The 12408-nt window shown below is 38.1% G+C and overlaps 1 protein-coding gene across 11 annotated transcripts in view; it reads right to left on the bottom strand.

The window, feature by feature from the left end:
* The window catches only part of CTNND2 (catenin delta 2), a 699957-nt gene that overhangs the window by 423397 nt on the left and 264152 nt on the right, over window positions 1-12408 (bottom strand). For all 11 annotated transcript variants that reach the window (XM_042806909.1, XM_042806907.1, XM_042806914.1 and 8 more), the window contains one exon: window positions 760-872. In XM_042806909.1, coding sequence (XP_042662843.1) covers window positions 760-872 — 113 coding nt within the window. The remainder of the gene's footprint in view (window positions 1-759; window positions 873-12408) is intronic.

The following is a 12408-nucleotide window of genomic DNA, read 5'->3' as shown; positions in this document are numbered from 1 at the left end:
ATGCATTCGAAAGATATCACAAATATTTCCAGTGGTAAAAACAGAAGAAACGTATATAAAACATATTTTTTTCTTGACCCTTGAAACTCAAGTACTATCACCTTTCATTTATTAGGCTCATCTGAGGAAACAAAAAAACTAGTATCAAGAAGCTAAAAACTATAAAATCTTTACTTGCACCGAAATGACGAAGATCAGCTTCCTTTTGTTACAATTTCTTAAGTAATCTCACCATCATCCAAACAATGTGCCAGAACAATTTCTTAAATTGAAGAAAGCCAATGTTCAAAAAAAAAAGACAGTGATTCGTATCTCATCATTACATTTTGATGTCAGGTCAGCAGCTTCAAGTAATTATCTCTGAAGCCTTTGATACCTCGAATGATGAAGTTATGATAAAACAGTTCACAAAACTTATCAATACAGCTCTGCAATTATGAAGCTAAAAAGCTCTGACTGAAAATTACAGCTGCAATTGGTAGTGGAAACAGGAGTTTTGCTGTTAATCCGTTCAGACTAAAGCAAATCGATGAATTCCAAATGCGACTACTATTTTGTTACTGGACAAAACAGATATGAAATTAGCCTTTTCTGGAAATTTCCTTTTCAAAAAGCAGATCAGAATGCAAATTTTCAAGCTCTACATAAAATCTCATGCTCCTGGTGCATAATTTTTTTACAAGACGATCACTCTTGTTCTCAGTGATAATTTGTAAAAGTGACAAAATTAATTACGCTACAAATAAATTCATACATTACCTAATGCTGCTCATGCTTCCAGTTTCAGATCCAAGCTTACATCTCTCCAGCTGGCTAGCTACAATCTGACGTTCAGCCTCAAGTTCTCGAGTCAGTCTCTCAAACTGCAGTTCCTGAAAAAATAAATTCAAGCATTTGTTTTGACTTCTCTTGAGATTGGAAAGGAATTTCGGTACATAAAATTATAATTTGTGCAAGAACTGTTAGTATATCTTACAGGAAAAGATTTAAAAAAAAAAAAAAAAACAACACATTCCCAGTTCAGATTTTTATGCTAACACCTACTCATTCCTACTTCATTCACTCTAATGATATATGTTGTAGAATGAGCCAGTTTATTGGGAATGGAACTTCCAAATACATTAAACAATGTAGACCTGTGTCAAAATCATTCCTAGTTCACGTAGACCTCTTAGTAGCATACAAATGTGTTCTTAACAAGCTGATCTAAGTATGATCACAACGGAGAACAGTTTGTGTTACTTAAAAAAGATGCAGAGTTCTGCAGATCACCATGAGGTGACAAAAGCTTCTGTACTCAAAAAAACAACCATCACATTAAACACTAGTGAAGTAAACTAAATTGAAGGTGTGTTGTTACAGACTGAACATAGTTTAATTTCTGCCTTTAATGGTGGTGCAGAAGGGAAACTCGAGTAGTTTTGGACAAAAGCCATGTTAAAAATCCTATCGCTAATTGAATGTATTTCCTTTTATTCTGTCAAAGAAGCCAAACCAGGCCCACCAGATAATATTTATCCACAGAGCTTATAAATGTAGTTCTAACAGTTTTTGTTTTTATACACAAGAGGATATTTTTTTTAATTAAAAGAAAAAAAAAATATGCAAACCCAAAACAAGTAAAATCCCCACTATTTGTTAAAGAGCTACATTTCCCACATACTACAGCAGCAGTTTTATCAAATACAAAATTGAAACACTTTTAGGGAATTATGTTTGTTGTAAATTTGCCAAATGTTGCTGCTCTTTCATTTTGGCCATAGTTATATTTAGTCATTTTCACAGGTAAATAGAAACAGCTCTCTTGACGCTTTTCTGTGGGTTTGTTGAAGGCTGAAGGAGAAATATTTTGAGAATCCACTTGTTAAATTATTCCTGTATCAACACAGATGTACCCATTATCTCTTTCTCCCTCTTTTCTTTCAAAAAAGACCTCCCTGTAAGGCAGTGGTATGGGACAGAGTCCCTTGAAGAACTTCCCAGCAACGTCTTGCTTAGCAGAAAAACAACACTGGAAATTACATGGGTCACTACTTGCATCCAAGTGCCACTGAAGAACTTGGCATCTGAGAGAAAGGAAGAAATGGGAGGAGAGAAGGATTAAGAAGCGTTCATCTTATCTGCCACCTAAAGCCTGTGACCAAGAAGTCAAAGATAAACGGAGGCATTAAACTTCTCAAATCTCTGAAACGAGGCAAACGGTAACTGAAATGGAAGGAGGAAAAGGCTGGTGGTTGTTCTGCCCAATAGCTGGATCAGTCCTCTTTATTTCTTTTCTTATGGGCACAGAGTAACTTCTGTCCTGCACTACGAGGAAGGGGAGGGAAGTCCACGCAGGTTACGTACAGCACGGAAGAGCTGGTGTATACTTAAATGGCCGTTGACCATTTGACAAAGCCTACTTAATTCTGTATTCATTATTCCAGGCAAGACTATCCGGAGTATGAGAATACCAGGAAGAGCCAGATGGATGTAAACAGCAAAACATCACTGCTCACTGAATCTTAATAGTACATTAGTAATCACAGTTAGGAATATTCTTTGCACGTTTCTGTAGTACTGAGAAATGTCTTTTTCACTGTTGTTGGTAGATGGGACTATTAAAATTTACCTAATAATAATCACCTAATTCAGATATGCCTAGTTCACAGAGAGCATTTGTCTCTCACCTACCAGAATCGGTTGTCTGAAAAGCTGAAGAGACTGTTGATCAGCTTTCCAAGAGTTACTATTCAAATCCTGGACTTGTTTAAATAAAATAATACCCTTACTGCAGAAAGGATTGTAACAGAATTACTGAAGTTTTGAAGAATGTAAAATTAAAGTGGTATAGTATTTGCTATGCTAGCATGTAAGCACTGAGAAACGTTAATAGTATAAAATACCAAACACAACCAAACAGAGCATTAAGTTTACTTTCAAAATAAAAGCAAAAGCTTTAACAGCCATTCTGTTCCACTGCATTTTTTACATTACTTGATTCTATCATAACAATGGCACCAACGCACATTTTGATGCTTAGCATACGCTTTTATCCAGCCAGCTTCACCTCCCACCATCCCAGGTGAGGCAGGTCAGACATGCTCTTTGCCACGGCCTCGCAGAGGGCACTTTTTTACCTGTCTAGTGAGAAGATGCAGCTGTCTCCATAAAATTAGTAAGAGAACATTAAAAATCAAGGACTCGGGAGCTAACGCTCCCCCCTGTCCGTGCTGTCATTTGCCTTTTCCCAGACACACAAGTGTATTTCACTGTGTCCTTTTACTCTAGCAGGTGGGCAAACAGCCTCTTTCCAGCTCCCTTTTGCCCACGCTGTCCCAAGTCAACTAAATACAGAAATGCCCCCCAAACCCATGTTATCAAAATACTTTAAAAGTAAGTATCATTTTGCCTTTTGATTTTCTTCTGGATTGTATATTTTCTCATCTATTTTCTGTTTTGTATTCCTTTAGTTCATGACTCGGATTGACTACTTTCCAGACACCTCTTCATTTTCCCAACTAATAGTCTTACGTCATGATTACTTTGTCTACAGAATATATTTTGTTTATGATTCTAGTCTCCAAAATACACCCTTCTACTCTTGACCCTGTCATTTACCTTTCTTTCCTACTTACGCCTTTCTCTTCTCCTAAACACTCCATCCATCTTTCATTTCTAACATACTTCATGACTCGTTTTCCACTAATCTCTTTCAGTCCTACTATTCAAATTGCTACTCTAGCAAATGTCCTAAAATGATCAGTTTAAGCAGACCCCCTCTCTCTCTCTCTCTATTTCTCTCTCCCCCCCCCCTTCACCCCCACAATGGGTCCCAATTTGAGGGAGCTCTGCTCTTCTTAAGATGTAGAAATTAATGTTTTCTGGTTTCACTGCCCACAGTATTTAAGTCCTGCCCTGCAGAGATGACTGGAAAAGGACTGTTGTGTGGATGTTCCTCCTCAAGCAGGAAGTAGAGATGGGCTGGATCACTTAAGAAAAAAGTAATCTTGGGTTTCTAATGAATGAAAATGGCTAGAATAGGTAAACGGTAACTTCATTACTAGCTTGATTTAATTGTTGGTATTTCTTACTTAATTGTCTTGTCAGGTGCCATCATTAGTTAGGGATGGAAGGACGGACATGAAAGGTGGGGTTGGGATATGTGAAGGGGCAGAGCCAAACAATTACTACCTCAGAATTATCCTCTACACTAAATTTAACAAGCTGTGTTAGGTTTTCCCTCATGTGATGACAAAGGTGCAGGTCCACAGGGTTGCCTTTGGAATGAAAGAAGAAAAGAAGAATTCAAGTAAGAGTCGGGAGAGTCTGCTATCCCTCTGCATCAAGAATCGCTGGCAGAAAACAAATTAATAAGCTTCCTTCTCTTTGTTCAGGGAGCAGTGAGAGTGACTAATATTTGAATAAATACATATGTTTAGCTCTCAAGCAGCTGTCACAATGCGAGAAGACAGAAACTAGAAATAGTATTTGCTTACATTTTATAAAAATAACCACTGAACTTAACTCCATCGTTTGCCTTATTTGTTCTGTTTACAATCATTTTTACCAGTTCATGCCATGTTGTGTTATCTTCACAACCTTCTATTATTTATCTGAATCAAGCTAATCAGAACATCAAAATTAAAAACAAATTCCTACCCACTGATTATGCAAATCTGTTGTCAAGACAATTGCAGAATGAAGAACTGCAGGAACTACACTGCAAGATCAAAATTAATTTAAGTAATGCCACATCAAGTGTAACTTCATGGACTGTGCTACAAAGGGCAATGATGCCAAAACAAGTGCACATGCAAAGGCACTGCAAAGTGAAATGACCCGTCTGGCAGTCCTTAGCACCCTAAAGGGTGTGGGAGTGGGAAGATAACAGAAAGATTAGATAATGATGAGAGTAACCCAAAGAAATCACTCAAGAGAGCAGCTTGGAAATGACAACTTTATCAAATTGTTTTGAAGTGAAAGAATATGTATCTGCTAGGACCTGAAGCAATTTACGTTTAAAAGTTGTATTTGTCCACTACCATGAGGTTTGTCTGCAAAAAGTATTCATTATTCCATAGACAGTATTTGGATGTATTTGCCTTTTCAGTATGAGATTTATATTTTATCTACCCTCTGCAGCCACCAAAACTTCAAGCATTAAGTAAGACTTAAGTCACGTCGCATGTTTCACAGTGGTACAGAGACTGAGTAAGACCGATGGAAATCTTCACAGCCTTTGGACAGGTTGTGAACTACTGAGCTCAGGGCACACCAAGTAAAAGCATATTTGGTTATTTTTATGCTTGCTATCTGCTAGGTGGTCTGTATTGACCCATTTGAATGTTGAGAGGGGTAAAACAGGTCAAAAGAAAGTTGGCTGGTATTCAGAGCTGATCTCACTCTACTCTGTCCTTTACAATCTTAAAGTAATCCTTCAATGCTTTCACAGACAGAGGTGTATTGATGCTGAGGCAAAAGACACAGCAAAATCAGTAGAGGTAGTAAAAAGCAGCTGATACAAAAAAAGAATGTATCTAAATTTAGGCTGAAGAGCTTTGCAGATTTATTGAATTCCCAAGAATCTTAAGGTCATAACATTAAAAGAGGAAAAGTGTTTAGCTTTTGCCTGTAAATATGCTACACAAAAACAAATTGGTGCACTGACAATCATTTGAATCTTCAAATACAGACAAATAACAGCACTCAGGTAAGGCTGGGAATCCCTGGTGAGATGAACAGAGAAAGCCTGATTACAGCTGCACAAACAAATAAATCGTCTCCTGGATTTAAGTTTTTCATAGGAGTATCTGAGAAACCACATAACTTCCTGAAGTACACAGGCTGTAGAAACGTACAACATCGGCTCTATCTTCTTGTAAACTATTAAACAAAGAAAACTGTAGCCCAGCTAATGTAATAAGTATTATGTGTATATCGCTATGCACACCCTATGGCATCATGCATAATTCCATATACTGCACATCTACAAACTTCACATGGATGTCATTACTTACAGTGGTGTTGGCAACAAACTATTCTTAACCTGGCGTACTGGACACACAGGAGCAGCTAAAATTGGGGCACATACTTCCTGAGGAAAACAGCAATATCTAAGAGGTCTAACTTGACAGAAATCTAGGGACAGCATGAGACACAAACCAGACATGACAGCCCATCTTGTAACTAGAAGGAAAACAGAATGTCTTGATGCTTTCCATCAGGATAAAAACATCATTAGCAATGTCCCTATCCATCTGACACTGAATGTTGTTCAGAAGCTTCAAAACTGTGCTTTAGAATGTACCATTCATTTCTTCTAGCTTCTCCACTTCCTCCATTGTAGGCCTGTGTTTTCACTTGTACTGTTCTTATCCTTTTTGACTGGATTGTTTCATCCTTCCCTTTCGCCAAATAACATGGGGGTGAGGGGAAAAGCTGGCAAGGTAATAATCAGACGAGCAAGAGAGGTGGCAGATTCAGAAGCTCAGTGGTGGCTATGTTGTTGCAGGATCTAAATGGAGGCCAAAAAAAAGAAAAGATCACCAAAAAAAAAAAAAAAAAAAGACTTGTTAATAGCTATTACTGCACCTATATGCAACTGTAAGTTTCCAAGTTTCCTGGTAACATCAAAATGAATGAAGCAATTCATACGTTGGAGGGCGTGACTATCATTCAGAAGAACTTTGACAAGTTGGAGGAACGCACCAACAATAGTGTCATGAATTTAAAGAAAGAAAAATGGAAAGTCCTGCACTGAGGATGGAATACCATGGAACAGTACAGCATCTCCACAGAAAGGACCTGTGGGTTTGGTGGACAACAAGTTGCAACTCAGCAATGCATTCCTGTGGTGATGATGGCCAACCACTTATTTCACTGCACTAGCAAGAGAGCTGCTAAGAGAACAAGAAAGTAATTATTCCCTTTTATTTGGTACTCCTGAAGCTGCAGTGCCTGGTTTGGGGCCACGAAGACAAGAGACATGAAAAAATTCTGAAGCAAGACCACCAGAGGGCAACAAAGATGGTCAGAAGATTGAAGCACGTGTTGTAGAAGATGATGAAGGAATTTGGTTTGTTTAGCATGGAAGACAGAAGGTCTACAAAGGATCTCATTGCAGACTTTTACTTCTTAGTGGGGGATTATAGCGAAGACATCACAAGGCTCTTATCAGAGGTATATAGCAGATAGACAAGGGCAACAGTCATAAGTCACAATGAGGTAAATTCTGACTGGAAAGAAAAAACCCACAAACAAAAAACACACCAAATTCCAAAACCAAACAACACAGCAAATGTGGTTAAACACTAGGTCGTAGAATCTCCATTCTTGGAGATTTTGAAAGTCAACTGCCCATCTGATCTAACATTGAAGCCAGATCTACTTAGAGTAGACCTCCAGAGGTCTCTTTTAGTGTAGTTTTTCCATAATCCTAGAATTAATGAGTTCTGGAAAGTTTTCCAATACCTTATCACAATCTGTACTATGGGTTAGAGATCAGCGGCTATCAAACTTTCTCATCATCATCATCATGCTTACATAAAGACATATTTGACTTGATGTAACTGCTAGTATTTTATCAGCCTGAGCCCATATTTCTCTAGCTTATTCCTTCACCTGATCTGAGGGTTGTAGCAATGTCATGCTTCTTTACAACAGATTAGCATGGCATCTGGGCAATTATGCATATGGATTATTTATGGGGTAGAGAACTAGTTTGACTGATTATGGTGTTTAAAAATAAACTATTCCTTCTTTTTCATATAAGATTACTTCAAATAAGTCCCTTTCATGTCTTTATCAACTTTTATAGAAATCAGACCCTATTTTATTTTCTATTTTTAGGACGCTGATACAAATAAGGTCACAATTGCATTCAGTCGCATGTTTCAGCTCTCCAGGCACACTGCCCTGTTCCTCTGTGAGTTACAGGCAAGCCTTGCTCTCAGAAGGCACACTGCCCAATTGCCTGGACTTCTGTTCCTAGGGAAATTGTTCTGCTCCAGCACAATCACCAAAGTTATTCAAATTATCTCCATTTTTCTGTTACAAATTGCCTGGTCCTTTTTTTATCCCATTTTTTTCCTCTCTCTCTTTTGTATTCAGCTTTAGTCTTTTAACTCACTCATTTCTTCTACTTCTCACTAGTTTTTGCATCCCTTGCCAACAACCCCAATGGTTTATCACCCACCATGATTGCTGTGCTATTCCATTTCCTCCCATGCAAACTACTTCAGTTCCCAAAGTAATAAAGCGTAAGTAAAAGCCTCGGAGTGTTAGGACAGGATTAGAACTAAGAGTTTTAAAGTCTCATGCTTCTGCTTCTCCACCCTCTGCAACAGCAATTTAAGGAAGATGCAAGAAACTCACTTCCTAACTCACTAGCTTTAACTTGCTTTAGGGCTTCTTGTTATTAATTGGAAAGCTCAACGTGGGAACAAAACAAAACCTTAGAGATGGTGGATCTTCTACAAGGAGACCAAGAGAAACAGAGATGGAGTTTAGCAACAGACCTTGCCTCTTCAGTGTTACACTGGCCCAAGCTTGCAATTCTGATTTACTTCTCAGCTGTCCAGGAGCAAAGATTTACTATGTTTAAGTGGAAAAGAAAAAGGAAATTCCATTTGCAGTCGGAGTTTTTGGAGACTGATTTTACATGTTCAGCAAATGTAATGTATCGGACAGAACTGTGGACTGATGTCTTTTACCCTGATTTCTGAATACATATCTGTAGGGTAATTTTGTTCTGAAAAGAGCAACACAGTCCTGTTGCAGCTGGAAGATGCTTTATTAAGATGTAAAAAAATATGTGTATGGTTTAAAGGCATGTGAAAAGCTACGAAAGTGAAGGAACATGGTTTCAAAAAGCAAAACTTCTAAAAATGTTCTAGACACTGAAGCACGAAGAAAACCTTTTTTGATTCTGACAACATACGCAGCTTCCAGTCTCCCTTTCTTCTCTGATCTGATCTGTGATCTGATGGGCACTATGCCAAGGTGCTACCAATAGCTACAGAGGTGTCAGTATACACACCAACATATGTGGGTACAAGTAACACACACCACTTTTTGTGCAGTCTATCTGTATGTTTAGAGATCTAAAGTCTTCTCTGGTATTTTATTGATGGAGTTCAGTTCCCTCTTTGTATGTCTCTAAACTAGTTCTCCCTTCCACAGTTTTGAAGATAGACGTCATCCTAGACATTGCATACAGATGGAGAGCCAGCATTATAAAGCATTAGCTTTACACTTGTCCCTAATGGCCTAAGATTAGAGGCATCTAGTCCCTTCCTCTTCCCCTGCTTCCATTGGAAAAATTATTCTGGTGAACCATTTTCTCTTTTGATTTCCCTTGCCTTGGAAGAGAGACTGATTTCTCAATCCATACATAGACTGTCAGTGCAGCTTTTACAAGAACAGACTCCATAATTTGCAATTATCCTCGAATCTCTGAATTAATTAGGATACTAGATCTGAATTTTGCCATAAGTAGCTATTAAAGTGCGAGTCATTAGCATGTTAGTAAGGGATTCAAAAGTTATCTAACAAAGCAAGATGGGCTTTTTTTTTTTTAGGGCAACCTACTGCATGCAAATTAATGCCTATAGGATTTTGGTTCTTCTTGTCTTACAACTAAAAACACAGAAGCTTGATTTTCTGCATATTTGTGAGACTCAGTTTGCTACACTAATGGAATGTGGATGGACTTTCAAGTAAATAGAGGGTTACAATGAAACTGTAGGGAAATTCAGCACAAATACAAGGATGTTTGTAAACAAAAAATTCTAGTATTCTAGCAGACAGTACATGGATTAGTCAAATAATTCGCTTATTTCTACTATTGTTAAGAATTAAGGAAAAAAACAGGCTTTTAAACAGCTTGGGCTAAGAGTTTTGAACTCAAGGACTGCAAACCCTCGAGATTAGCACATTTTCTCTCACAGATGATTCTGTGGCAGTAGCAGTCAATTTTAATAGCCCAAACTATGCTTTTGAATTCTTCCTCTTTTATTACATCTTTTATTACAAAGAAGAGAACTAGTAAAATAATTAGGCAATTCATTCCTTTTCTGGCTACCCTGCAGAAATACCACAGATTTAGGAAATTCCCATCAGATTCATATTGTTCCTTATGAAAGGGAAGAGCAATTAGTAATGAAAAGGTTAGTTTTAAGTAGTATCATTATGATCTTATTCTCATAATTTCTGGTATGAATAACTCATCTTTTGAACAAAGTAAAAAGGTTTTCAGAATGAAATTACAGTCTAAAAATTACCTGTTTGAAAACAAATAGGTAAGGAACATGCAGTACAGGATAGCATTTGTATTGAGGGTAAAAATAGGGAAAGAGTTTAGAATCAAATTAAACAAACAATCTCATTGAAGAAAAATAAATTATATGGGTTGACACAGTAGGGAGTTGGCAGTACTGGCTGTCCATCAAGGTAGAGACCTATTTCGAAATAAGGGTACAAAACGCAGTAATTCTGGAAGCCTTCAGTTACCCCTGTAGTTTGTACAGTCTGAAAAAAAAACGCAACTGAAAGATATGGCACACAGACTGAATTTTGGATACACAGACAGCTGCTTAGGATGTTCACAAGAAAAGATGCAATCCTTGATTTGGTCTCAGGTAACGCACGAAAGATGGTTTGACATCTTGCAGCTGAGACCCTCTCTTTAAGTGATCATTCCGTGCTCAGATCCAATATCCCTACCACAGAAGACACAAAATCTGCCAGTTATGAGCCACGTAAAAAGAGAAAATATGTAATAAAAAAGCAAAAAGTTTTTTTAAATCTAAGAGTTAAGTCCTCATAGACAGTATGGAAACTACTTGATGCCCCTATATTGGAAGTTCAGAGCCAATATAGTGTGTCAAGAAAAGCTTAAGACGTAACAAGAAGTCACAACAGTTAAACAGGAGGGCAAAGGAAGCAGTTAGAAACAAAAACGTTCTTTTTTGAAAGCTGAAATCATCTTCAAATTTAGAAAATAGCGGACCATAAATGCTGATAGATTAAAAACACAAGACAGCACAATATGGCTCTAAGGGACAAACGGCCGAAGGCATCAAAGAAAACAACAAATCTTTCTTCAAGTGCATCAGAAGCAAGAAGCTCTCTGGAGAGTCTGGAGGGCCACTGGGTGATCAGGCTATAAAAGGGTTCATTGAAGAGAAACTAAATGAATCCTTCAGAAAGGTTTTTGCTATTTCATGGGAAATTCCCATGCTAAAAACTCACTGAGGGGCTTTTATCAGAGGATCTGCCTGAAGCTGAAGTGACTGTAGAATAGGTCATGAAACAAACTGACAAAACAAGCAGTAACAAATTGGAAGATCAGATGGTATTCGCTCAAAAGTTCTCAGGGAAGTAAAAAATATATAGCTTCAAAAATACACAGGTGTAGTACCTGGGAACTGAAAGACACTGAATGCAATGACAGTTTCCAGGGAGATCTATAAGACTACAGAGCAGCAAGCCAGTCATATCAGGTAAATTAGTGGAGCCTGTAACATGAAACAAAATTAGTGGACACTGACAAAAACATGAACTATTTATCCAGAGGTTTTCTGTACGAGTAAGTTTTTTCTTAAATAGGAGATCAAGACTAGAAATAAGTGGTAAATTCTCATGGTTGAAGGTGTCCACCAGTGATGTTCTGGTGCTGTGTTCCACACTGTTCAATACATATACAAATTCCTTGAAACATGGGTAAAGAACAGGGTGACCATGTCTGGCAACAATACAAAATTATGCAGGACAGTAATGCTGAAGGTTAACAACAGAGGGTTTTAGAAGGACATTTTCACAGCCTAAAAAAAGCAAGATACAAAGTGGGAGACTGAATTCCCTACAGATAAGCAGAAGGTGATCCTTGTGGACCAAAACCAAGCCTAACTTCACATGCCCTTCAACTCCCTGTAAATGCTCCTATGAGTTGCATATTTTTTCTCCCAGAAACATAAGGCTGACCGGTCTGTAGTTTCCCAGATATATCTTTTTGAAGATGACTGTAATATTTGTCCTTTTCCAGATACATAGGACTTTCCCCTTACTTCCACGACCCTTCAAGATGTTAAGGATTAGTTTTGTGATACCAGCCAACCCTCTCAGCACCCTTGGTTGCATCCTCTCAGGTCACACAGGAGTTGCACCTATCCAATTTGTAGAGATGGTCCCTCACTTGACCCCCCCCCCCCCCCCCTACTACCAGTGGTCTGCCATTTGCTTTGTCACTGCTTCCTGACATAAGAGTTTTGGGGCCTGACATTACCTGTGAGGAAAGGTTGAGTGCCTCAGCCTTTCCTGTGTCATTTTTGACCAACTTGCTGGTCTTATTCAGCAGCAAGCCTACATCTTTCTTGTACTTCTGCTTCCTAATAACATACCTGCAGAAACTCGAATGTTATTCTTTTT

Source organism: Tyto alba, unplaced genomic scaffold, assembly GCF_018691265.1.
Source record: "Tyto alba isolate M040663 unplaced genomic scaffold, T.alba_DEE_v4.0 Super-Scaffold_48, whole genome shotgun sequence".
In the NCBI taxonomy this organism is placed as follows: domain Eukaryota; kingdom Metazoa; phylum Chordata; class Aves; order Strigiformes; family Tytonidae; genus Tyto; species Tyto alba.
Note: the sequence above shows the minus strand (reverse complement) of the source record. Positions and strands in the feature narration are given on the sequence as shown.